Source organism: Lepidochelys olivacea (genome assembly GCF_965140295.1).
Source record: "Lepidochelys olivacea isolate rLepOli2 genome assembly, chromosome: 6".
Taxonomy (NCBI): Eukaryota; Metazoa; Chordata; order Testudines; family Cheloniidae; genus Lepidochelys; species Lepidochelys olivacea.
Window position 1 is genome coordinate 87760329 of NC_140416.1, and position 27825 is coordinate 87788153.

A 27825-nucleotide genomic window follows, 5' to 3' on the forward strand; every position below is an offset into this window, starting at 1 on the left:
CGAGCCGAGCCGAGCCGGCAGCGGCGCTTGCTGGAGCCCCCGGGCGTGTGATCCCAGCGCGCGCGGCTCGGGCAGCCGGAGCAGAGCTGCCGCCTGGGCTCCCGGCGCGGTATCAGCGGTCCGGGGACAGCCTCGGCCAGCAGCCAGTCCGGCCGGGGACAGGGGCTTTGTTACTCCGCGTGCAGCAGCCGCCGCAGCCCACTGCCCAGCCGGTTCTCCTCGCAGCGGCAGCCAGGGGCCGCCGCGCCTTTGTCTCCTGTCCCCCGGTCTCTGCAGCCCCCTGCCCGGCAAGCTCACCAGGAGCCACCCCCAGGACTGCGCTTCCTCCGCTCTCCGGCTCCAGCAGCTGGCAGCAGCTTCCTCTTCCCACGGCAGGGGGGCTGGAGCCCTGGCCGCCTGCCCCTGGTGCATTGTGACCCCTCCTGAGCTCAGCAGCCCCCACCCGGAGCAGGCAGGAGCTTGGACTGAAAGCGGAGATGGCGTTTGAGGCGGGTATCCTGAACTGCCCCTGGGCCGGCTCGCTCCTGGAACCAACAAAGCCTAGCGGTCTGATTGCCTTATTTTGTGGCCATTTGCTTTTGTTTGGGTCTAATAGTCTTATTGTCTAGCGTCGCTGCAGTTTCTCCGGTGTCTGGCAGGCAGCGTCTCTAGCGGGTTAAGCTTTGAGGTGCTATGAGCCTGTGGACAGTCAGCTGTGCTCTGCCCCGTAGCTCTGCCTGGGTGTAATACTTCATCGATCTGCTGCTACTGATTGTAACCGGCAATCTCCTGCTAGGTCAGTGGAGCCTGTCTTTTTTTATTTTTGGTGGCCTGATCTGAATATACAGCCCCTGCCGTTTTATAACTGGACCTTTTCATTGTTCTGCGCCTGTCCGGTTCTGCCTGCTTGATCAAGGGTGACTTTTTTTTTTTTTTTTAAAGCCTAATCTAAGGTACGTCTCCAGGCCACTTCGCTTGCTTCACCGGGGCCCTGCCTTGACTCTTCCTTCTGGTTTGACCTGAGGAAACAACCTCCTGTTGGGTAAAATATACCTTGATATTGCACTGTTCTTCTGTGAATGAGCCACACCCTTTTTTCCTTAAAGGGTCTCTGCACTCAGCCTGCCATATGCTGCTCTTTCTCTGGCAGGCTGAGGGGGGTGGTGGGCATAGTGTTGTAAGCCACCAATTTCCGAAGTGCAGACTGGGATGCCGGGGGGGAAAACGGGGGGTAGTGGCGCTGCTGCCACCAAGCGCTGTGAGACCAGCAAAGAGGCAACTCAGAGAGAGGAGGAGCAGGAAGATGATGGTGATGAAGATCTGCGAGACGGTGGAGTTCCTTTCTTTGTGAACCGAGGAGGGCTACCCATTGATGAGCCCACTTGGGAGAGAATGTGGAGACACGTGGCCAAGATCCACCCTGAGGGAGAAATGGTGGCTCAAAGGATTCGAGGAGCCACAGACCTACCCAAGGTGAGAAGTCCTGAAAGAACTGATATAATAAATCAAATGACATGGCTTTAGACAGTCCACTCAGAGAATGGTAGAGAAGCTGGGATTGTGTTATATAACATGGAAATTCAGATCAATAATCCTGAAGTGGGGGTTTCACTCAACAGAAACAGTCATAAGGGTGTAAAGTATCGGGATTCCATATCAGAGGGAGAGTCTCTGTCCTGTGCTGTTTGGGATTTGGGCTTTGATTTAATAGAATTTTCCCATTTAATTGCTCTGATACTGCTTGTGTTGATGCAAAAAGCCACATGTCCAGTAACCTTAGCCAAATGGGGAAAAGCCAGGATTCTGAGACAAAGTACAGAATTGGGATTGAGCTTCTGAGGCAGCCTGCCTGGCCTGAAAGAGGGGGTGACAGTGCTCCAGCTGTATTCTGGAGCGTTGTGTTTTGATCTGGACACTTTGTTCTTAAAAGATTGTAATTAAAAATAATCCAGAAGGGCAACCTGCTAAAAGTACAAGGCGATGGGACCTGTTTGGTGGATAAGGAAACTTAATATGTGCATCTTGGAGAAAAGGAGAGTAAAGCTGGGATTTATGACTGGTTAAATACTTGAGATGGGGAAAGCTGGAGGAGTGGGAGTTGAGTAATTATAACCAGGAACAAGCTATAGGCTATAAAAGGAAATACTTACGTTGGTCATGAGGGACAGTCTTCCCCACAACAAGGGGAATTTTTGCACTGGAATGGTGCCTGCCTATGAAGGTGGCTCTGACAGAGGAGTTAAAAGCAAATTAGAGAGCACTTGTAGAATTTGTTGCCAACAAGGAATCAGACTAGATGATCTCACAGCTTTTCTGGCCCTACTGCTGAGAATCCTATGAAAAGGGGAACCCAAGATCATGCAACTTAATCTTGATGCTTTATTGAGTCCTTTGCGTATGAGCCTCGTGAGTCTTTGTAGATGTTGCCATTTTTGTATATGCATGGCTTCTGGTGGTAATTCTAAGGTATATTTAGATCCTCAGATTGAAAGTGCTTTGCAAATATTCACTGTCTCATAACTGTCCTTTGAAATAGATATCTTTATTCCCATTTTTACAAATAGAGACAACTGAGTCAAAGAAGATTAAGTGACTTGCCTAGGCTCTCACAGCAAGTCTGTGGCAGAGCCAGTAAGGAAACATTGGAATTCAGGGGTCCAGTCCCCTGTATGAATCATGAGACTTACTCCAACCCTTGTTTCTCTTCTGTGTCTCTTCAGCACTGAGGGTGTTTCTTTGGCCAAAACTTAGCCGAGCATCTATTTTTGGTACCTGCAGCACCATTGTGTAGTAGCCAGGTTTGTGCACTGTATTCAGTGAGGCTGGTGCAGAACACATTCTGCCATCTGGGCTCACTGCTCATCAGTCTCAGCAGCTTACAGGGAATACAGAGGAGTGAATGTGGTAGGAAGGATTGGGGCAAGGGAATGAGAAGAGCCCACCCTTGCCTGTACCGATGTTTCCGTGTCTCTGAGCACCATTTGTATTGAAATACACAGAAGCGGGTCTATTTTCTTTCTTTGAAGAACTGATGCAACAGTTTAGAATCCTGGCAATAATATATTCCAGGGGGAAATATATTTTGTAAGTGTACTCTGCAGGGCTGGCTCCTGTGAGAGGCTGATGCCCATTAGGTTCCTGAGGCTAAATGGGCCTTGGGTGGGATGCAGGAGTTGCTATAGCAGGATCAGCCCAGTGGCCTAGCTAATCTAAAATCCTGTTTTGGATGAGGGTCAGTACAAGATGCTTAGGGGTTGAATTGGGGAAAACAGTGGTACTGTTCCAAGCTCTGCCAACAAAATAAGCTCCACCCCTTGAGACACTACAATGAGATGTAATCACAGGGCATGTCTACACTTACCTCCGGAGCAATCGATCCAGCAGGAGTCGATTTATCGTGGCTAGTGAAGACGCGATAAATCGACTGCCGAGTGCTCTCCCATCGACTCCGGTACTCCACCAGAGCAAGAGGCACAGGCGGAGTATCAGCAGTCGACTTACCGCAGTGAAGACACTGCGGTAAGTAGATCTAAGACTTCAGCTACGTTATTCACATAGCTGAAGTTGTGTAACTTAGATCGATATCCCCTCCCCCCAGTTTAGACCAGGCCACGGTATGTTGTACAGGTGTTAAAAACATCATCATGTGATCTTCTTGGGCTTATCTCTCCCACAGTGGCATGCTGAGCTCTGCTAGGCTTGGCTCCCTGATTGGGGGAGGGAGGAAATGGTGTTACACTGTCAAATAAATGAGCTGTGACTCACCGTAGGCTGTGTAGATTTTCATAATGATTTCCCTTTTCCTATCTTACATGACTTGATCAGCAGTGACCTAGTTTACAGTGACACTTACCCAATGTTGATCATTTATCTGAGTTAACTCCTCAGTGAGATGAAAAGAGCAGTTCTCTCTCATAGCTCTTGTTTCGGGCTCTTAGCAGACTCAGACAGGCATCTCTGCCTGAGAGACTTTATTTAAAAAAAAAAAAAAAAGCTGAGATTCTAGATCACAAGATGGCAGTGGCAGGATGCCATACTGTTCCTGTATGAATCCTGTAGATACATGGATGAAAGTATAGGGGGCACGAAAGGAATAACCTGCCAATGGAAAGTTTCCTAATAACCCCTGTCAGTTTGCATTTAGCTTGAGCCCTGAAGCCGGCACAAATTTCTGGGAAGCTTGTGAGTCCTTAATTTGTAGATGATCTCATTATCCATATAAATCTCTAGATGTTGGCTCCTGTTGAGCCTCCCCTGCCATGTTAACATGAACTTTTCCGCCGCCGGCCAGCATTATGACCCAATGCAAAATACAGAGAGCAGAGTTGTCTCCTGCTCACCGGTGCTGCACATCCTGGTAAGTAGTCTGGCAATGTCTATAGGAGGTTTCCCAAACTCTTCCTTCATGCTGCTGTTTCCCAGGGTTCTGCCAGACTGTCACCTGCATGCCAGGGCCCTTTTTGATCCTAATTGGAGAGTTGAACTGGTAGAGAAATAGAAAGAGAAATGAACTAGTCCAGTTTTGCTATCCCAAGTGGAGTGAAATGAAGTAGTAGTGAAAAGGGTGTTTGACAGCATTTTTGTGACTTTTCTGGTGACAGGGCCCTCTTCAAGCCAGGAAGCAAGACTCCTCTAGCTGCAGTAGATCAATGGCATTTCCCACAAAGTAACCTTAGTAATTTTGCTTGCAGTTTGATTTGAGGTGAGATTGTGGCCTTAGCTGAGCATTGTGATGTGGACGTCACAACAGGGCACCATCTCTGTGACCTTGCTTCTCCTAGCCCCTCCATTGTAGGCAGTGTTGAGAGAAGTGCTGAAACATCTCTTACTTCCCTTAGAAGTCTATTGTTTATCCCATTTGGGCTGCTGTGGCAGTGTGAATGAGGCCTCAGAACTCATTAGTTAATAACGCTTTCATAGCTCTCTATCTGTATATCTCAAAGTGCTTTATGAAGGAAATGAAGTATAATTATCCCCATTTTACAGATGGGGGAATTAATGAGTGTTGACACAGTGACCTTTTGGTGGCAACAGGCAGAGGAGATGCATAGGGTTTGTGAGGATCCCCAGGGTCACATATATGCATAATAGTTCACCTATGGGTGGCGTGTGAGGTCTCTGAGAGCCAAGAGCCCACCAGTCACCATAAAATGTATGTACGGATAATATTTAACAGGTTATGTATCTGTACTGAAAATGATGTTCTTGAGGACTTGAAAGTAAGGCAGGTCACCAGGAGGTGACATACCCTCCTGTCTGAAAGGAACACATCCAAGGCAACAGATGTTTATCTCTGAGTCTGGTCATATGCGTATTGTCCACCTCACGATGGAGGTCTATTGCACGCTGAGCCAGATGCCAGTAGAAAGTTTGCAAGATCTACAAGAAAAAACAAAACTGCATGGTGGGTGTCCTGTTTATGAATGAAGACAAAGGATGGGACCTGTATATCTTGGGAAGCAAAGTAACACACTGGATCCTTCATGTAGGAGACAAGCTCACAGTGTTGGTCTCCTAGAAGAGGCATCACAGCCAAACAGCTGTAAAAGGCTGTTTGGACTTCGGGTGAGCATTGCTCAACAAGACATGAGTATCTCGTTTTAAGTCTATGTTCTAGAATGTGTTATGACTTAATTTTATATGTAAGCATTTGTTTCCAATACTTGCTATTACTTAAACATCTATGCTGGTGTGTAAATATATTTATCTAAATGCTGTGTGTTAAGCAGAGCAGTGATCTGAGGTGGAACTGGTAAGCTGTGATGTACTGTTTCTCTAGAGCCAACAAATCTGTGCATACTGCGAGTGCCCAATAGATCGGGGCTGGACACTCCAGGGAGATGTTTGTGGGGTGCTGGGATTGGAGTGTGCCTATTGCTAACCTGTAGTGGGTAGGCTACATAGGCCTAAAGCAGAGTGCTTGTGTTGCCCCTGGCCAGTGGTGTTGGGGAGCCGACCCGCAGCAGGTGCAGACAAAGCTTTCTCACACTAATGGCAGTGCTAGTGAGGTGTCTCACAACCCTGGGTGCCACCAAGAAGCATCACGTTACAGCACAGAGCTGAAGTGACTTGCCCAAGGTGTTCACAGCAGGTCAGAGGCAGAGCTAGGACAAGGGCCCAGATCTCTTGACTTCCAGTGCACTTTCCTACCTGTTGGATTGTCCTGCGTTTTAGCATATCCTTCCTACCTTCCCTCACTCTGTAGGGCAGGACAGCCTTTCAGAATAACCCACTGGCTGTCCAGTTATTCCAGAGGAAATGGGCATTAGTGCCACTCCATTCAGTTGCCCTCAGCTTCCAAAGGCTGACCTGATGATAGCACTGTTGGCAGTTGCTGGCCTTGCTGCTTTTGGTAGAAGAGGTGGTGGTGTCTGTCTGCAGAGCTGATGTTGAATCAGTGGCTCCATGGGTGGTATGGCACGAAGGTAGGGAGCACATCTGTCTATGCATTTGTAAAGGTTTTGCATTCTAAATGGCAGAGATATAAAGGGGGAAACAAGCAGATTTGTAGCTGGTCAGTGATGGCGGTGGGGACCCCCACAAAAGAAGCTGGATTTTTAACATCTATGAATGACAGGCTGTGATGTGCATGCTTGAGCTTTAGTTATGGGGTGGGGGGGTTAATATATCCATCTGCTGTCTGAATAACATCAGTACTCCGTTGGCGGCAGCAGCAGCATCTGAGCAGCTAGAGCCCTAATACTACGATGATAGGACCACATAAGTACTTTGAGAGAGACAGCTTGTTTTTTTTAAGTTACATTATCAAACACTTCCTCCCTGAGGGAGGAGGAGCTCTGTTTGTGCGCCTCTTCCAGCTGGTTTGCTTTCATTCTGCTTGGCTCATTTTAAGCTTGGAAATCTCAGATCTTCACCAGGCTCCCTTCCGAAGATGGGGTTGGGACTCAGCTGTGTCAGGCAGGAGTTCAGTGCAATATCCAAGGGTTTACAAGTCTGGGAGTGCTGGGATGTAACCCAGCCATACAAGTAAGGGAAGACAAGAATGGGTAAGGCAGGCAGCCTTGCAGGGGCATGCTTTCCAGTGACTGGAGCAGCAGGCCCCAGGAAACCTGTGTTGCTATCCCACCAAATTGCTGGTGACTATGGGTAAGGTAATCCACCTCTACGTTCCCTTCTGTGTTTAAAATAAATTTCCATCCACCTCCTTGAGGACTGTGAAGATACCTGTTTGTACTCTTTGAGACCTGTGGATGGAGGATGCTGGAGAAGGCCAAAGTGTTATCACTCCTCCATTCAGCACAGGGATGAGAGGGACAGATTCCTTATCTCTTCTCTCACTTCTCCCCACCTTTTCCCCAGGCAAACATACTGGAGACCTGCTGCCAAGGAAACCATAGCCCAGTCTGGGCTTCATGGCCAGATCTGAGAGCCAGAGCACAGCTTAATTACTTAAGGTGCCGCTTCTACATTAAAAAGAAAAGGAGGACTTGTGGCACCTTAGAGACATGCTCAAATAAATTGGTTAGTCTCTAAGGTGCCACAAGTCCTCCTTTTCTTTTTGCGAATACAGACTAACACGGCTTCTACATTAACTAGTCTCCCAGTGAAATGGTTTCCATTACACTGTCTCAGGGTATTGCGTGTTCCCCAGAGGGAAAGAGGATCTGACAGCGAGGAGTGGTTTCCAGCAGCAGAGAGGAGTAACTAAAAGGAACCAGTAATTTGTGCTGGTAATGTGTATCTAACTGGAACCCAGGGAGTTAATTTTAGCTGTTTGTCTCTGCACAAAGGTTACCCACTGAAGAAATGAATTAAGGCTAAATGCTGAGCCTGCCCTGGTTTTACCACTTTCATTGGTTCTGCTTGGGAGTAATTTCCTGTGACTCAGTATGTTAACTCCTAGCTTCTAAACCAATTTAGCGTGCATTAGTTTCAGAGACTGCCGAATTCCCTGCATCATTCTCTAGAGTCTAGAGGGCTTCCTGTTCCCCTGGGGATAAGAGCTCAAACTGTTGGGGATCTTGTATCTCTCCTTCCCCTCCCTTGCAGTGCTTCCTGCTGAGAGAGGTTGGAATAGAAGGAGCTCTCGTATCTGCACATTCCCAGCAAGGGACTGCAGTGAGGTATTTGCTTACAAAGGTTACTGGAGACAACAGCTGGCACACTTTGTTGGTTCTTATGTCTAGTCACAGCTTGTCTCCCTGAGAAGTGCTGGGAAATGGGCACCGGTCACAAAATGCATCTTCATCAAACTGACTTATGGGGAAAATCTTAAGACAAGACAATAAGAAAGATCAAAATACACAAGAGAAAATCAAGACCTAGAACTTCTTACAGCTGCCTGCTGTTGTGTAAATACTGCTGTGCTTGGAGTTGAACAAAACAGCCTCTCCCCTGAGACGCTTACAGCCTAAATAGGCAGACACCACCAAATACAATGAAAGGACCAGAGGGAGGGCTCTGTCTCCAATTAATGTTGTTATACAAGGGGTGGGTGACCGCATGTTCCCTAAGGATGGAACTGACAAAACCACACTGAGAGTTGGGGCTTTGGTGTTGGATCCACACGCAGAAGGCATTAACTTTCCTCAGTAGGCTTGGGGAAGTTGTGCCACGAAGTTCTCTCTATCATAGTCGCACCAAATCTGTTTTTCCATTCTTTCATAGACCGAGTGTCTCCTTGGCCCTTTTTGTGAGTCCAGCCCTGTCTTTTTGTTTTGGCTGGGCAGACAGGACCCTTCTCCTTTCTTAGGATAACTCTTAGCAGCTGTGAAAGCTGCAGATGTTGACTTCCGAGTAAACAGAAAGGAAGGTTTGGATGGACTATAGAGGCCAAGACTGCAGATTCAAGGCAATAGTCTGGGTAATATCCACAGTTGTGTAATTGAAAGTCATAGAAGTTTGAGATGGAAAAACCCTATTGCCTTTTCCAGTCCATCTCCCTGCCAATACAAATTCATTCCCAATTCGTTTCTAGTTTTCACAGTGCCAACAGGTGGGGCTTTCACCCCTTCCCTTGTGAGTCTGTTCCATGCCCTGATATTTCTTGCTGTTGTAGAATTCTTACTGAACTTGGCTACATTTTCATTCCATGCCTCCATCTTAGACCCATGTACCGTCCTGAGCTCCTCTTCCTCCTTTGTATTTATGCTCTTTAGATGTTTGTAGACTATTTTGTGTTCCTCCTTGGTTGTCACTTAACTAAATTCTACAGACTTTCTTTTAGTTTTTCATTTTAAAAAACAGTCTTTCCATCTCCCCAATAACTTTGTGTCACTCTTCTCTGAATCCCCTCCAGTTTGTCAACTTGAGGCTAGAAGAATGAAGTGACTGTCCACTCAAAGAATATCTCGGGTGGACAGCAAAAAGGGATTAGCTCCTTGGGTTACAGAGGAATGCAATTCCTATGGTGATGTGCCAGTGCATTCAGCAAAGGGCCTAGCAGGTTCAGGAGATGTCTGCTCTCTGACTCACTCTGCTTTCCCCCTGTTCAGATTCCCACACCGAGTGTGCCTGCGCTCCAGCCGTCCACCCCCATCCCTGAGCGTCTGGAAGCCATACAGCGCTACATCAAGGAGCTTCAGTATCCTTTACTATTATCACAGACACCAAGGAATGATGATCCAGGAAGGGGAAGCAAGGAGACCTTCCAGTAGCTGACCATAAGAGAACAGCTGACTCTGCTTCAGCCAGAAGGGGAAATGAAACTTGTTCCCTAAAAGCAGGAAACTGAAGTTGTGACAGTGAGTGGTTTTGCTGTTTTATTCTAATCCTGCCCAATTGTGTCTCCTGTGGTTAACCCCTTTGTCCCAGCAGCATGTGTGTCAGCAGGGCCAAGCTAATGTGTGGTAGGTTCTCCTTCAGCCAGACACCTTGAATTCAAGTGCTTGTTCCTTTTAAAACATCCTAATTGAAGGTCCTTGTAGTTGCTGTGCTTGCCTAGCCGTGCAGGGAGGGCCTGGGACAGATTAAAACCTGGGATTAGAAAATGCTAATCTCCCCTGCCAAGCTTGGGTGTGCTGGCGATGGGGAACTTGAGCTTCATGCTGAGTCATTTTACGGGGTGCTTTCTTCTCTGTAGGTGGCCAGAACATGATGGTCCCTCCTGCTTTTGAGAGTCAGGTGGATGACCAACTCCCAGCCATTTATAGCTGCCTGTATGTTCATGGCCTGGGAACAGGACTCCTACATATCCTCGTGCACTGTGTGCTGGATTGGAGTGTGGATGAGGGCATGTGCAACACAAGTGCATTTTTATCTTGCTGGTGGGATATGGAGCTGACTCTAGGTGGGAATGGAGTCTGCCAGCACCTTTTTTGCTAATCCTGGGGTTGTTTTGGGGACAGATCCCAGCCAGCATGAAAGCAAGGTAGTTTTGGCATCATTTAGACTGGTCATGATCCCCTGCAGGCAGCAGCAAAAGAGGACTCGTTTCAACCCTATTCGGGTCTGGGAGCCTGTGCTGCTGGAGAGGAGGCTGACCAGAAAATGTGCTGTCAGCAGGAATAGGGAGGGAAATAGATTGCCACTCTGTTTCCTTCCTCCCCCAGGCCAAAGAATGCAAGTGGGAGGAATAGCCAAATGGAAACGCTTACTTTCTATTTGCTGGTATTTTGCTTGCTGGATCCTGAGATCCCTGTGAGAATGGTAACTGATACCTTGATAGTACAAAGAGCTTCATCCAGGCAGATTGCCGTATGTGGGCAACTCTGTGTTCTCAGCTCTCTCTTCCAGTCTGCATGGCCCCTTAACCTTTTTTCTCCAGGTACAATCATACTGGGACGCAGTTCTTTGAAATTAAGAAGAGCAGACCTCTGACCGGGTAAGTGCTGTCAGCCTTTCTCACGCTCCTGCCTTTCTGTTTGGGGAACTTGCCACCTCTGCTACCCCTGTACTGAGTCTGGCCGAGAGTACAGGCTGGACTCTGGGGATTTTGTTCACTGTCACAGTTCTGCCCTTCCTGAGGGGGTTGGACTCTGCTCAGGGTGCAGCTGGTCAGAGCCATAATTTAGCATTATTCAAGCATGAGGGCTGGATTTGTTGCCAAGGGTCAGTAAACTTATCTGTTACTCAGAGGTGCCCAGTCTCTGAGCACATCTAATTTATAATCTAGATCAGGGGTCTCAAACTCAAATGACTACAAGGGCCACAGGAGGACTAGTGCATTGGCCCGAAGGCCGCATCACTGACACCCCCACCTCGCTGCCCCAGGCCCCGCCTCTTCCCACCCTTTCCCTGCCCCCATTCCAACCCCTTCCCTGAAGTCCCCACCCCAACTCCGCCTCCTCCCTGCCCCCAGGGGGTGCAGGGGGCTCAGGGCAGGGAGTTGGGGTGCAGCAGGGGGCTCAGGGCTGGCGCCGCTTACCTAGAGCAGCTCCAGGGTGGCAGCAGCGTGCACTGGGGCCAGGTCAGGCTCCCTGCCTGCTTGCCCTGGCCCCGCTCCAGGAAGCAGCCAGAACCAGGTCCCTGCGGGGGGGGGGGGGGGCAGAGGGCTCCGTGTTGCTTTCTTTCAGGTACCTCCCCCGAAGCTCCCATTGGCTGCTGTTACCCGTTTCTGGCCAATGGGAGCTGCGGTTGGTGGCTCTCGGAAGTGAGAGCAATGCATGGAGTCCTCTGCCGCCCTCCCCCGCCCCGGGACTGCAGGGACATGGTTCCGCGTGCTACGCGGGGGGCGATCCCATGGTCGGATTCGGCCCACAGGCAGTAGTTTGCCTACTCCTGGCCTGGAGGTAGACAGAGGGGCGGGGGTGGGGGCACAGGGAGCTTGGTGGGCCGCACGAAAGAACCCCACGGGCCGCATGCAGCTCACGGGCCACGTGTTTGAGACCCCTGATCTAGATCATGGGCTTCTGGGAGATTTTGTGTAAAGTAAAACAAAGTCCTGCCTTAAACAAGCTCTCCAAAGGCCAAATGTCGCTGCAATTCTAGCTGTCCAGAATCCTGGAGTGCGTTTGGTGCAGAATGTGGACTTGCTAGACCCTTTTTCAGTCACCAAAAAAAAAAAAAAACTTTATAAAGAACAAAGAAATGTGTGAGGAAGGAAGGAGGAGGTGGTGGTGGACACCCCCAGACTGCTATGCATTGTAAACCCTCAGGCATGTACACAGGGTGGAGGCAATCATCTTCGTGCACCTGGGTTCCACATGTACAGTTAGGGACCTCTTAGTCTGCTAACCAAACCATTGTGCCAATATTAATACTGCTGGCCCAAGCCATCAGGTATGGGTGGATATTTGGGCATTCCAAACATCTTATGATGTAGCCAGGGCAGAATCTGCTGCAGGCCCCTTCCCTGCCCTCAGATGTGGGAAAGCAAGTGTCTCTGGAACTTGGCCTCCTGCCTGAGGTGTCTCATCTTGGTCTGATGGGTAGAAATCCAGAGGGACTGCATTGAGATGAAAGGGAATTACTCCAGACTTGCTGAGAGTAGTGTCTGGCATAGAGGGTAGATCCTGTTTGGCTCAGTGAGGGGAAACTCCACAGCAGCAGTATTGGAGGAGAATGCCAAAATACTGAGTTTGAATTTTATTTATTCCTAAAGGGTTTTCTCCTCTCCCGTCTGCCTTAACAGCCTTCCTCTCTCCTTGCAACCTGCCCTGCATATATGCTGCCCAGCGACTGAATTCACCAGCCCCACCCAATGCAAACCCTTTTAATTCTTCTCCTCTGTCTCTCCTGCTTGTGCTGTCTAACAGGCTGATGGACCTGGCCAAAGAAATGACCAAAGAGGCCCTGCCAATCAAATGCCTGGAAGCTGTGATCCTGGGAATGTATCCTTTCCTCTTAGAAACATGCATGTGTGCCCATCCTAATGTGTTCTCCCCCTGTAGAACCCTGCAAATCTGGGGATATCCACTTTATATCAGACTCAGATATCTGTGGATCATGGATTGGATGTGGATACAAACTTTGTATCCGCTCACAGCTCTACTCCCCCTGCTCTCTTATGCCCCTCTTATGCTACTGGAGCATTGCAAGGGCCCAAGCAGAGAACCCGAGTAGTGGAGTTAATTCTTCAGAGTCACTTCTCTCCCCCGCTTTAGGATTGAGTGTTTATTCCTTTTGGACATAACTGGGGGAGGGAGAGGCGAAGGATGTGGGGATTAAACAGGAAGGAAATAGCTTCAAGTCAGAAACACTGTTGAATAGTGGGGATGTTTCACTCACTATGTCACCTTGCACTTTCTCCACATTGCAGGCAGATATGGAAGGGAACCTGTCAGACTCTCCCTTGCGTAATCCTTGCTTTTAGATGCAGACTTGAGCTAGCACCTCCGTGTACACACGTCCTGGGAAACACATCTCCTCTGGGACCTGCCAGGCTGAGTCCAACTGGGGCCACGTTTATTTATTTATTGGAGTTCCCTCAGTGATGGGGAAGCATTTGAAAGCTAGGTTAATTGGTCTTTGCGTTTTGGAAAGTTAGTTGTCTTCAAATGCAGTGCTTTTATGAGATGCCAGTCTGGGGATCTCGATGGCTCAGAAGAATGGGTTACATTTTACCTGTAGGGCACCAGGTCCAATCCCTCCTAGGCCGATAGTGATGGTCAATTTAACTAACTTGCCTAGTTGCCTCTGTGTGAAATGAGATGGTGGCCCTGGTCCTCCCAGCTCCTAGCAGGACAGGTGTACACACTACAAAACTGCCATTATAACTGTCTTCCCTTTGTGGGCAGCCTTGTTGGAGAAGGTGAGGACTGAGCATCCCTCTGATCCCAGGACAGGGTAGACTTGTCTTGTGCGGGGCTGGAGCTATACCTGCTCTGGGGATTTGGTCTCCAGGGCTGTCAATCAAGTACTTGTCATCAGCAGTGAATCTGCTTTCCAGTCTAGGCTGACTGAGATGTTCTGGGGGATGGGGAGGAAGAGGCTTACTCCTTTTCTTGGCATCACCAGTTGTTTCCTGAATGGGGTGATGTTGCCAGTTACCTCACCAACAACATGCCCACACTGGAGCGTTTCCCCATCAGCTTCAAAACTCACTTCTCAGGGAACTACTTCCGCCACATTGTGCTGGGGGTGAACTTTGGGGGTCGCTATGGGGCACTGGGCATCAGCCGGCGTGAGGAGCTCATGTACAAGGCGCCCACCTTCCGCACACTGAGCGAGCTGATCTTCAACTACGAGGAGGCATACCACCGCTGCTGGCACGTCCTCAAAAAGGTGAAGCTGGGCCATTGTGTGTCCCATGACCCACACAGTGTGGAGCAGATTGAGTGGAAGCACTCCATTCTGGATGTGGAAAAGCTGGGCCGTGAGGACTTCCGCAAGGAGCTTGAGAGACATGCCCGGGACATGAGGCTAAAGGTGAGAAGCTGGGAGGTGCTGGGGAGACTAGCCTGCTGCTCTTGAAGGCTGCAGGTGTGAACTTTGTACTTGGTGCCAAAGCCTTGGAGTTTAAATGGATCCTGGCGCTAGTATGCTGGGAGGTACAGATCCTGCTGGGTTGGGGTGCGGATGGGGGAAGGCAGGGAGGTGGAGGGAGGGGGTAAGGATTCTCCTCTCCTTTTCTGCAGACCCTGGCTCCAGTGGGGTGCAGACCCCTCTCCACTTGGCAGGTGTAGATGCTGTGTATGAGGGTATCTTGGGCAAGACCTGGGAATATGAATCCTGTGCCTTCAGGTATGCCTGCTGGTCACTGGACAGATGAACCAAGATACATACTTGCTCAGAAGTTTTGCGTGCATGGGTGTGCTTGACACTCTCTAAAGGTGGGGTACAGTACAGTAGAGCTACATAATGCTCACCACTGCCTTTTCTTTTTTTCCTTTTGATTTTCTTCATCTCACTGTCACCCATTCCCAGACAATGGAGTACCTTGGGCTTTATGTTCTCCAGCCACTGCTAGCCCTGGCTTCTCTCTTATCCTGTTGTTTTCCTTCTGCAGATTGGCAAAGGAACAGGGCCACCATCTCCCACAAAGGATAGGAAGAAAGATGTGTCCTCCCCACAGCGGGGCCAGTCCAGTCCACACCGCCGCAACAGCCGTGGGGAGAGGCGGTAAGTGGGGTTGGTGGATGGCTTGGTTGGAGGATCTTTCTTAGTCGTGCTATAGGATTTCCCCTCCATCCCCTCGCACCCTTGGATAAAGTAGATTTCTGAGAACTCTCTTGGCACGGTCCATAACTGTGGAGATGTCTCTCAGCTGCATTGGTGGGTCTCTCCCTTTCAACTCTGTCACTGCTTTCTCCAGTGTGAGTTGCTGCCTTCCCACTTTCAAACTATAGCTGGAATTAGGGGCGGGCTGCAGGTAGAGGAAGGTCACCCCATCTAATACCTAATGTGTGATGGGTCACACATATGACCCCCAAAAGAGACGTCTGAACCTCCATCATTGGTCAGTGAGAACTGGTGTGCCTTTGAGGCTGCTTTCAGGCCTACCCCAAGTCTATCTTTCCAGGAAGGTATCTCAAGTGGAGGTGCTGGGCTTCCCACTCTGTATTCCATCCTCTTATGGGAGTTAGCAGGGTGAAGAAGAGCTGCCACCCCTGCTACTCTAGCTGTATGGGATCTGGTAACAGGGATGAAACTCCTCTTCTCATGTTGGCACCTCTCAATCCGACAGGTTACCCTGTCAGAGGAGAAATTGAGAATGCCTCTGAATATCTACTTCCCTCTTTCTTCGCAGGCTGTCTGGTGAGAAGAAGCCTGCCGAATCCAAAGCCATGCCAGACCTCAATGGGTATCAAATCCGGGTATGAAGAGAGGCACACCTGGTGTGCCTGGCTCCATCGACTCTTCACTGGCCACACTTGAGACCAGGATCCACTTGTAGCAAGCTCAACATGGGGAAGGGGAAGTGGAGGGCTGATCTTCCAAGGTACTTCTATCAAGCCTATCCCAGAGCTGTATCCTGGGGATCAGACAAGTCACCTGCCTGTCTTCTCGGGAAGAGCACTTTTTAATTCAACAAAACACGTTTTTAAGAGAACAGAACTGCCAGTTGATGGGAAGGTGCTGCAGGGTGCTCGGGAAGGCTCCTGTTGTGACGTGGTGAGGGGTTGAGCGAGTGAGGCCAAGCAGAGCTCATGCTTTGCATGGAATCCTTTGGGCTGACAAAGACGACAGATGGGGCATTTTATCCACAGTGCCTCTTCTATGCTGAAGGTCTTAAGCCAGCACAAAGCCCCTGGGCTTGAAGGAGGGGAAGGTCTTGGAATGGAAAGGCCCCTGCCTCTGGTAGAGGAAGGATTTTTGGTTTTGTAACTTTGTGCATTTCACTCCCTCCCTCCCCAACAAGAGCGACAGTAGCAAAATACACAGATCACCTTCCCCATCCCCTGTGCCTGCAGGGAAGAGGAATAAGCCCTGAAATAATTAATACTTGCCTCACTAATGAAAATGCAACCTGTCAGTGGAGTTGAGGGCCTCATATGCAGTGAATCCACCACTCTAACATTCTGTCTGGTCTGCAGGGTATCCCACTATGGCTCATTGACTCTATGGGGGATGAGTATGTGTCTCCTTTCCTGTGAGGTGCTGTGGATGCTTCCCTTCATGGCAGGCTGTTCAGGAAATGCCCAGGCTGTCGTAATGTGGAAACAGGCAGCTGGACAGCTCCATCTGTGGGGATGGGTGCTTAGCTAGTACGATAGTTGGAAACTCTGCCTCCCCTACTTCCGTCTCAGTGGCGGTCACTGGAAGCTGTGGGAAAAGCTTTGGCCACTGAGATGCAAACTCCACCAGGAAGCAAGTGACTCTGCACATGAGTAGCCTTCACAAGCATCTTTCTCTTCAGAAAGGAAAGAACTTCAATTTTTCCTTGCTGGGTTGTAGCGTTAGTCTCGTGGCCGGGGGCGGGGGCCTTCCTTCCTTCCCATCCTGGCCACTTGCTTAACCCTGGAATGTTCAAGTCACTACCACATCCAATTCCCACTTTAGCTCTTGTGTGTATGAAGCTACTATTCTGACGCCTTGCACTTCCCCGTTATAGAGTCTGGCTCCATCTCACCCTTTGAGGAAGGGCTACTTTTCCTGGATGCTCAGAGCCACAGTGGAATTTTGGGAACCAGCCTTAAAACAGAAGGGTACAAGCTCCTGTGCAGTGCTCTGCTCGAGGGGTCAGTGTGCTGGCAAATCCTTAAGCAAAATAAGATGGTGTTTTGTGGTCATGTTGCCCTGTTCGCCCCCACTCCTTGTCCACATCCGCAGCTGGCCAATGCCTGCTGGAGTGCCTCTAGGAACACGCAGGGCACCGCCACAGCAAATCCCATGTGGTACCCCTGAGGCTGTTTTCAGGAAATAAATGCTATTGCAGGTAGAGTGGGGAAATGTTTCTCAGATTGAAATCAGGTGGCGTGCTGCACTGTTGCTGTAGGGTAATAACTCCCAACCCTTTCATGCACTGGTCTACCACTCCATGCTTCCTTCCCTTCATCTGTGGAGGTTTTGGAGCAACCCATGCGCAGGCTGGGCAAGAGGGGCAGAAATAGATGAGTTGTGCTGCCATACCGAGTCCAACCCAGAGGCTCATGCCCAAGTTAAACCTAGGGTAACAGCCCAATCAAGACTGAAATGTCTTTGGGGAATCACTGTTCCAGGGTATCGCATTTCTCCAAACTGTTCAGTCTGGCCCATTTTGATTGCAGAGGTCTGTCTGTCCTAGGAGCAGGGAGCATAGCTGTGTGCCTGTCCTCCTCCGGTTTGTTTGACACAGTGTACTTAACACTAATTATGTTAATGATTACCATTCTCCAGCAAGCCCTCCACCTGACTAAAGCCTTGGCAGCCCACAAATTTCCATTCAAAGGAGAGGCACAGCTAAGCGGTCCACATGCTGCATGTCAGAACTGAGGAGTATTGGTAGATCTGCGTGTGGGGCCCAAAACTTGGCATACCAGGGGTACTGCAGCTCATGGCTGAGTTGATTCAGAGAGGGAGGTGGGAAGCAAGGGGTGAGTGGGTCAAGCCTGAGGCATGTTGACATAGATAGGGGCTGGTGAAATGTTTAACATTAGGTCCTGTTACACTACAAAAAGTGTCTAAACATTTACGAAATCTGGCTGTATCCAAATCATGTTAAACATTCCGTATTCTTTCTTGCCTGAGTGCATGTTGGAAGCATGATTCAGACTATAACTATAGTAGATAACTGGGCTTTCTGTCATAACATGGGTGGCCACAGACATTTTGGTAGTGTTGAATGGGGCCTTACATCAAGTAATATCTTCTGTCAGTTGAAGCAGCATTAACCCTTAAAGCACTGCTCCAGAGGGATCTAACTGATTCCTTGCAGGTGCCTAGATCATAATCTTTCACCACCAGTTAGTTACTCTGTGGTTATCACTGCAGTTTGTCAGTCCAGGCTCCTTTTTAGCTGTTTGTCCTTTCTGCAGCATGGTGTGTGACAGGAAGAAAGATTGAATAGGGAGGTAGCATAACTTGCTGTTTACCCATAATTACGTGGGTAATCCTAAAGAATTTAACACAAGTGACAGGTGCTAGTCTCCAGAACATAAATAATGAAATAGCGATTGGAGTAGGAGGACTGGAATTGGAGTCTCCTACCTCTCTCTGCCCGAACTACTGGAGTTATTCCCTCTCTCACTCTGCCCCGTGACTGTTTAGTCACAATGGAACAGCTTCAAGAGAAGAGAGTGAGGGAGCCCTAAATCAGAATATCCCATAGTGCAGTGATTAGCGCAATCCCCTAAGAAGGGGAGACCCTGTTCAAATCCCCCCTGGGGAGGAGGTGGAATTGAACCTGAGTCTCCCACATCCCAGGTGAGTGCTCTAATCACAGGGCAGCTCCAGCTCTTGCCATTTTGTGTGGAGCATGGCAGGTGCTTAACTCATTTCCTCAAGAAATGACTTGGGGCCTAAGCTGTCTGACTCCAGGCGGCTGGTTCCCATTTGTGGATCACTAAGCAGAGCTGGGTACCGATCTCTGAGAGAGATGAGGCTAACCACACACCTCTAGCTTAAGTGGCTCCCAGCCTAGCATGTTGGCTCTTGTGGATTGCATTCTGGGGCCCCTGTTTCTCCCCATTCATTGTATAGGAGCCTACGTGCCTAACTTGGCTTTGTATATCACAGTGGTATACCTGTGTTTTGTTTTTTTTTTAAGATGCCTAAAAGTTAGGCACTGTGACACTCAGAGTAGGAAGTCCCTTCATGGATCCCACCGTTGATTCTCTGTAGATGGATAGGAGAAGAATGAGAGAATTGTGCAGTTGAGAAGTTGGCTGCATGCTAATGATTCTTTTGCAGAAGCAGGGCGAGGGCAAGCTCAGTGACACTAAAAGATCATCAGTACAAAATGGATGAAACAAAATGTTTTGTGCCACCCTGTAATTCAAGCTATGTGGCTTGTTCATGTAGATTGTAACTGAAGCCAGTAGTACAGAAAATTAAGTATACATTTTAAAAAATGAGTGGCAGGTAGATATTTTTCAAGGTCTCTTACTCCTCATCCTTCAGTGTATTCACCAGCTGGTGCCAGACATGAATATCCTCTTTCAAGGTGTAGCTGCATAATTAAATGCATTAGGAGTGTTTAAATTCTTCTGAAGCATCTGTTGCTGTCCACTTTTCAACACTGATAAAAGAGTAGATGTTGCATTGGTTTTTTCCTATGCAGATCCACAGTGCATATGGTCTAAATACTTTGACAGCTGTGCTCCTTGTATCTCAGCAGTAATTGCCCCCCTTCCTTATTCCTCTAGTAAGTGATAGGTGCCATCAGCAGCTTCCTGCATGTGGCAATAGCTGCTATTCTTAGGTTGGGCCATTGGGGACAAACCCCCAGGCTGAACGGAAAGATATCCTATACCAGTTACAAAAATCCCGTGTTAAATTCCGCATCCCTAGTCCTCTCCTGGGAACAGTGATGGGAGAAGAGAGAGAATACTATCTACACACGTTTCCCAAAGGACTGTTCTGCAAGACAGAGGTGCCTTTACTGGGTGCAGCAGTGTACCAGTTTGTGGTGGTCTCCTGGATGGTCCAAGCCACAAAAGCTGGAATCATACCGCAGATCCTAGATGATCACAGCAGGAGTCAAGCCCCTCCCTTGGAAAAGGGTGAGTGAACTCATCAGACTGTGGCTGTATCTTCCATAAGCCAGTTCAGGGGAGTAACCCTAGTTGAGGACTACTTGAGGCCTCTTGCATTGTTGTTCTGGTGCTGCCTGCGTGTTGGATTTGGAACCACCACTTCTTAGTGCTCCTATATCTCTACTCTGGGGTAGTGCCAGGAGACTGGTAATGACCTGATCATTTTTTTCCCCTCCACTTTTTTGCTCTTGCTCTTTCTCTCCACTCTGTAATGGTGAATATAGCAAGACAGGAGCCCCTCTATTCGACATTGGTGAGGCCTCATCTGGAGTACTGTGTCCAGTTTTGGGCCCCACACTACAAGAAGGATGTGGATAAATTGGAGAGAGTCCAGCGAAGGGCAACAAAAATGATTAGGGGTCTGGAACACATGAGTTATGAGGAGAGGCTGAGGGAACTGGGATTGTTTAGTCTGCAGAAGAGAAGAATGAGGGGGGATTTGATAGCTGCTTTCAACTACCTGAGAGGTAGTTCCAGAGAGGATGGTTCTAAACTATTCTTAGTGGTGGAAGAGGACAAGACAAGGAGTAGTGGTCTCAAGTTGCAGTGGGGGAGGTTCAGGTTGGATATTAGGAAAAACTTTTTCACTAGGAGGGTGGTGAAACACTGGAATGCGTTGCCTAGGGAGGTGGTGGAATCTCCTTCCTTAGAAGTTTTTAAGGTCAGGCTTGACAAAGCCCTGGCTGGGATGATTTAATTGGGTATGGGTCCTGCTTTTGAGCAGGGGGTTGGGCTAGATGACCTCCTGAGGTCCCTTCCAACCCTGATATTCTATGATTCTAGTTCAGAATAAATCCCACCTTCCCTGCCACCTCAGAGTCCACTGTAGCCGAGAGCAGGACATAGTTTTTGCCCCAGGAAGCAATCGGTGCAGTCCAGCCATGAGAAACCCTGGGCATATAGCTTAATAACCTTAATTCACCAGTTAAGTAGTAATGCTGTCTTTCTCTCTGCCCATGCTGCTCGCCCTGGTCTGTTTCCTCCAGCCCCAAGAGTAGTAGCCTGACTGCTAGACCCAAAGATGGGACTGTGTTGTAGCTTAAGGGTAAAGTTGGTCCTTTCACTGTATCCCAAACCTCTGTAAGAAAGTGAGTTTAAAGTTGTTAGGAATGAATGAAGGCAATGGGCCTGGATCAATCGATAATCCTTAATGTTTCCAGAGTAAAACGTGAACCAAGTGGAGTCCAGGGCAGAGGATTTTGTCTAGTATTAGCTTGGAGTCCTAATAAGGTCTTATAAAAACATCACCAGTGAGGTTTTTATTATGTGTTTAAATCCCACTTTTTCAGGCTCTCCCCCTTATATACTCCCTAGTCCATGCAAGTCTGAAACCTGGGGGGAGGAAGTTCCTCCATACATGAGCCAGACCATACCTGCATTGTATATGTCAGGTGGGACCAAATTGTGGCTTGTGGCGCCCTCCATGCCCCCACCCCCATTCTCCACCTACTAGCCTTCTGCCCTGTGGGGAGGATGGTCTCAGGGCTTCAGCGCCGCAGGAGGCGCTGTCCTGTAGGGCAGGGTGTGCTTGTCTTGCGGCTCTCGAACTTCTGAAGATTATCTTATGTGGCTTGGAGGGTTAGTAAGTTTGGCCATCCCGCTATATGTGGTTAACCAGGGCTACAGAGAGAGGGCCTTTACTGAATTCCTGTTAGCAAGACCATTTTCAAATATGAATGCTGGGTTCAAAACACAGTTCTTCCTAACACTTCTGTGGTGCTGGTGTAGACACGGCCTCTTGTTCCACACCCTTCAGCAATTTAATTCTACAACTGTCTTAAAATAAATGAGGCAATGAACAGAGACCAAGGGGTTCTGCCCTGGGGTACTCTGGCATGGTACAAATATACCAGGCTGACTGCTGAAAAGTGGGCTCAGGTCTCCATCAGCATCTGTGCAATAGTCTAGGCTTGTGAGACTCCAGTGTTGCTCTGAAACCACTCTGCAGTGGCTTACTGCATTTCATGATATGCCACGGCTGTGGGATGTGTAATGCTTTGTATTTAGGTGTGATTATCCTACCCCTTGTGACACCCAGTTCATATGTACTGCACATCTCTCTAGTGTACTCTATACCTTGACAGTTACAGTAGATGACTCCAGAGCCTTGTCTTGGATGTAGTTTGTGTGTAGCAGAAGAGGTAAGTTATTTGCCCAGTAGCAGAAAAAGGAGTTATTTGCTTTGTTGCTGTTACCAGAGCTGCTTTACGTGAAGAATGTTGCCATGGTATTGCAGCTAAAACCCTGAACCAGACTCTGACCCCATAAGTCACCTGAAAGGCTGGTTCACATGTGGTGTGGTATAAACTGGAACATGAGTGTCCCTAAAATAGTCCCTTACAAAGGCCAAGAAACCACAGCCTAGAAAAGAATCCTACATTGCTAAGGGGCAAAAGTCTGGACTAGATAGGAAGTAGTAGGCCTGATCCAACTGCAGAGGCTCTTGCTACTGAGTTGGGCCAGTTGTTTTAGGCATTATTCCTTGTGATTGACCTATCCAGGGAACGTCTGTAAACAGGGCATGCTCTTTTTTCCCTCTGTGTCTTACTTGTGAGTCTGCTTCGTTGAAACAGCACCATGTGCTCTAATAGTCTTGCACTGCTGCCCTGTCTCTAATGTATAGAATCTGCATAGGAGGGAGCCTGTGATCCAACTCAGGTCAGCAGTTCTTGGTTGGCTCCTACTCTGCCAAACCAAGGTGGAGTCTGTCTTTATGCAGCTGAGCTGTGCTCCTCGGGGGGTTCAGAATGCTTGCTGGTCTCCTTAACAGATGTTTGTTCATATCACAACCACTCTTCCTCAGGGTGGTGCCTAGACACTGTCTGCTCAGGAGAAAACCAGCTTAGGCCAAGAAGGCAACTGAATCTCCTATACCTCTGCAGAGTAGTGTTTTTCCTCCAGCCTCCAGGTCAGGGCTGAGATGGTGCTAGTGGGACTTGCATAGTCCCTTCCATGCACATCAGTATTTATCCTGTTTCTGTTACTCTATGGTGCAACAGAACCATTTACATTTTATCACTGATACTGCACAGAACTATCCAAGAAATGAAGGACTTTCTTTATGGACTGCTTCATGTGTGTCTTTTTTTGTAATTAACCAGTTGTGGGCCTGTTTTTCTATAGTCAACACAGAACCTGTATCTAGATTTAGTTTTAACTGCACTTGTATCATATCAGTATTTCCTCCTCCTTTCACGTGAGAAAATAAAAGTTCCTATCTGCACATCTCTTGCCTTGTGCAGAGAACAAAATGAAAACTGTCTCTGTTTTCATTGTTGCTGATCAGTAAAACCAGAGCCCAGGTGCTATTTAAACTTCTAGTCTGGCTATATGGTGATGCTAGCTCTCTGGAAAGGATGTGTGTCCTATTCAAACACCAAAAAAGAATAAATACAGGTGGCTTTCACAGGGAAGGGGAAAGAACCCTACACCATCCCCCTCATTCATCTGGGTTGGTCAATATGCCCATGCTAGCCAAAACCCACTCAGCGAGCAGGAATGAAATACATGGCGTCCTAGCACCAGAGGAAAGGAGCTGAGCAGCCAGGCTCTCTTCATACTGCTAATTAAGCTGAGGCAAACTTCAAGATGATGTGGTGGTCCAAAGGGTGCCATGGCCTGGAAGCAGAACCAACCTTCGATAGATGATCCAGCCAGCTGTCCTCACAAGAGCAGCAGGTACTGACCAAACCTGGAGTTCTAACATACAGTCCAAGCTCTCTGAAGCATATGTCCTCACCAGTGTGGTCTCTCTCGTGATTCTTTCTTAAAGCACAGAGTAGCCTAATAAGGAAAGGCAGCTGCAAAACTGTCCTTTCCCCATGAGGGAGGATCCAACTTTTAGTATGTCATATACAAAGTGTATTGCTTAACTGTAGAGAGCTGAATAACAGCAGAACATGAGCACATGGAGATGTTGATAAGGCTTACAGCAGGCACCTGAGTGAAAGTGGGGGAGATACCACATGGGGTCCTCCTGCTTTCTGTCCAGCAGGACATGATGGAACTTACAATGATCCCTCTGAGCTGAAATAAGCTCTGTATCAATGAGGAAGCCTTACTACACTATTAAAAAGTAATGGTAACAAGCCCCCTGCCAAGCAATGGCTGTCCCCTTCATCCCTAAGGTGACCTCACCATAAACCTTCAGCCCATGCTTCTAGCATAAGAGGGGTTTATAGCTAGAGCCCTGCATGGGTACAAAATTTGTAACTGCAGCTGATCTGCAAACATGGTCCACAAATATCTACATCTGTGGATTTGCAGGGCTGTTTATAGCAAACTCACTGGCAAACATCACTTGTCTCAGCTGCTGAATGGAACTACTACAGCATTCCCCTCCCCTATCACACCTAAATTCAAGATTCACAAGATCTTAGGAGAAAAGACCTTTCAAAAGCAGAGCTGGGAGTTGCTGTAAATGTCATCTACAGTGCCATTTCACCTCATGCTGCCAATACCATTCCTCTTTGTGGATACCCCCCCTCCATCTCTTTGCAGCTGCTACTAATGATACTAGGCCCTAGTCTACACTAGGACTTTAGGTCGAATTTAGCAGCGTTAAATTGATGTAAACCTGCACCCGTCCACACGATGAAGCCCTTTATTTCAACTTAAAGGGCTCTTAAAATCGATTTCCTTACTCCACCCCGACAAGTGGATTAGCGCTTAAATTGGCCTTGCCGGCTCGAATTTGGGGTACTGTGGACACAATTCGATGGTATTGGCCTCCGGGAGCTATCCCAGAGTGCTCCATTGTGACCGCTCTGGACAGCACTCTCAACTCAGATGCACTGGCCAGGTAGACAGGAAAAGAACAGCGAACTTTTGAATCTCATTTCCTGTTTGGCCAGCGTGGCAAGCTGCAGGTGGCCATGCAGAGCTCATCAGCCGAGGTGACCATGATGGAGTCCCAGAATCGCAAAAGAGCTCCAGCGTGGACTGAACGGGAGGTACGGGATCTGATCGCTGTATGGGGAGAGGAATCCGTGCTATCAGAACTCCGTTCCAGTTTTCGAAATGCCAAAACCTTTGTCAAAATCTCCCAGGGCATGAAGGACAGAGGTCATAATGGACCTGAAGCAGTGCCGCGTGAAACTTAAGGAGCTGAGGCAAGCCTACCAGAAAACCAGAGAGGCGAATGGCCGCTCCGGGTCAGAGCCCCAAACATGCTGCTTCTATGATGAGCTGCATGCCATTTTAGGGGGTTCAGCCACCACTACCCCAGCCGTGTTATTTGACTCCTTCAATGGAGATGGAGGCAACACGGAAGCAGGTTTTGGGGACGAAGATGATGATGATGAGGTTGTAGATAGCTCACAGCAAGCAAGCGGGGGCAAAACAGCCAGGAACTGTTTCTCACCCTGGACCTGGAGCCAGTACCCCCTGAACCCACCCAAGGCTGCTTCCTGGACCCGGCAGGCGGAGAAGGGACTTCCGGTGAGTGTACCTTTTTAAAATACTATACATGGTTTAAAAGCAAGCATGTGAAAGGATTACTTTGCCCTGGCATTCGCAGCACTCCTGGATGTACTCTCAAAGCCTTTGCAAAAGGTTTCTGGGGAGGGCAGCCTTATTGCGTCCTTCATGGTAGGACACTTTACCACTCCAGGCCAGTAACACGTACTTGGGAATCATTGTACAACAAAGTATTGCAGTGTATGTTTGCTGGCGTTCAAACAACATCCGTTCTTTATCTCTCTGTGTTATCCTCAGGAGAGTAAGATATAATTCATGGTCACCTGGTTGAAATAGAGTGCTTTTCTTCAGGGGATACTCGGAGGAGCCCGTTCCTGCTGGGCTGTTTGCCTGTGGCTAAACAGAAAAGTTCCCCGCTGTTAGCCACAGGGAAGGGGGAAGGTTGAGGGGGTAGCCACACGGTGGGGGGAGGCAAAATGCGACCTTGTAACGAAAGCACATGTGCTATGTATGTAATGTTAACAGCAAGTTTCAGAGTAACAGCCATGTTAGTCTATATTCACAAAAAGAAAAGGAGTACTTGTGGCACCTTAGAGACTAATCAATTTATTTGAGCATAAACTTTTGTGAGCTACAGCTCACTTCATCGGATGCATACTGTGGAAACTGCAGAAGACATTATATACACAGAGACCATGAAACAATACCTCCTCCCACCGCACTCTCCTGCTGGTAATAGCTTATCTAAAGTGATCACTCTCCTTGCATCCGATGAAGTGGGCTGTAGCTCACGAAAGCTCATGCTCAAATAAATTGGTTAGTCTCTAACGTGCCACAAGTACTCCTTTTCTTTTTGCGAATACAGACTAACACGGCTGTTACTCTGAAACCTCTCCTTGATTATCATACACATTGTAAGTTGGGCCATTTCCAGCACAAATCCAGGTTTTCTCACCTCCCCCCCCCCCTTTTTTTTTTTTTCCAAAAACCACACACACACAAACTCTTTGTGTGTGTGGTTTTTGGAAAAAAGGTGGGGGGGGGGTGTGAGAGAACCTGGATTTGTGCTGGAAATGGCCCACCTTGATTATCATACACATTGTAAAGAGAGTGGTCACTTTGGATGGGCTACTACCAGCAGGAGAGTGGGGTGGGAGGAGGTATTGTTTCATGGTCTATGTGTATATAATGTCTTCTGCAGTTTCCACAGTATACATCCGATGAAGTGAGCTGTAGCTCACAAAAGTTTATGCTCAAATAAATTGATTAGTCTCTAAGGTGCCACAAGTACTCCTTTTCTTTTTGTTAACAGCAAGGTTTACCCTGAAAGAGTGTAGCCACTGTTTTATAAAATTTGTCTTTTTAAATACTGCTGTCCCTTTTTTTTTTCTCCACCAGCTGCATGTGTTTAATGATCACAGGATCTTCTCCTTCCCAGAGGCTAGTGAAGGTTAGAAAGAAAAAAAAAACGCACTCGAGATGAAATGTTCTCCGAGCTCATGCTATCCTCCCGCACTGACAGAGCACAGACGAATGCGTGGAGGCAAATAATGTCAGAGTGCAGGAAAGCACAAAATGACCAGGAGGCTGAAGAGAATAAGTGGTGGGCTGAAGACAGGGCTGAAGCTCAAATGTGGCGGCAGCGTGATGAGAGGAGGCAGGATTCAATGCTGAGGCTGCTGGAGGACCAAACCAGTATGCTCCAGTGTATGGTTGAGCTGCAGCAAAGGCAGCTGGAGCACAGACTGCCACTACAGCCCCTGTGTAACCAACCGCCCTCCTCCCCAAGTTCCATAGCCTCCACACCCAGATGCCCAAGAACGCGGTGGGGGGTCCACCGGCCAACCAGCCACTCCGCCACAGAGCATTGCCCCAAAAAAAGACGGCTGGCATTCAATAAATTTTGAAGTTGTAAACTTTTGAAGTGCTGTGTGGCATTTTCCTTCCCTCCTCCACCACCCCTCCTGGGCTACCTTGGTAGTCATCCCCTTATTTGTGTGATGAATGAATAAAGAATGCATGAATGTGAAGCAACAATGACGTTATTGCCTCTGCAAGCGGTGATTTAAGGGAGGAGGGGAGGGTGGTTAGCTTACACGGAAGTAGAGTGAACAAAGGGGCGGGGGGGGGGGGGGGTTCATCAAGGAGAAACAAACAGAACTTTCACACCATAGCCTGGCCGGTCATGAAACTGGTTTTCAAAGCTTCTCTGATGTGTACCGCACCCTCCTGTGCTCTTCTAACTGCCCTGGTGTCTGGCTGGGCGTTACCAGCAGCCAGGCGATTTGCCTCAGCCTCCCACCCCGCCATAAACGTCTCCCCCTTACTCTCACAGATATTGTGGAACACACAGCAAGCAGTAATAACAGTGGGAATATTGGTTTCGCTGCGGTCTAAGCGAGTCAGTAAACTA

General features: G+C 48.5%; 1 protein-coding gene across 2 annotated transcripts; it reads left to right on the forward strand.

Moving 5' to 3' along the window:
• On the forward strand, positions 1 to 27391 carry VASH1 (vasohibin 1). Of its 2 annotated transcripts, XR_014711980.1 has the most exons (9): positions 1 to 775; positions 922 to 1452; positions 9435 to 9523; positions 10706 to 10762; positions 12636 to 12710; positions 13866 to 14247; positions 14828 to 14940; positions 15569 to 25433; positions 26811 to 27391. XR_014711980.1 is itself a non-coding variant. In XM_084630511.1 (8 exons), exons 2-8 carry the CDS (start codon positions 1189 to 1191, stop codon positions 15639 to 15641), a joined length of 1053 nt encoding a protein of 350 aa, XP_084486637.1. In that variant the 5' UTR covers positions 1 to 775; positions 922 to 1188; the 3' UTR covers positions 15642 to 25852. The 2 variants fall into 2 exon arrangements, 1 of the variants encoding a protein (XP_084486637.1); XM_084630511.1 differs by lacking the exon at positions 26811 to 27391 and having other exon boundaries at positions 15569 to 25852.
• The last annotated feature ends 434 nt before the right edge of the window (positions 27392 to 27825 follow it).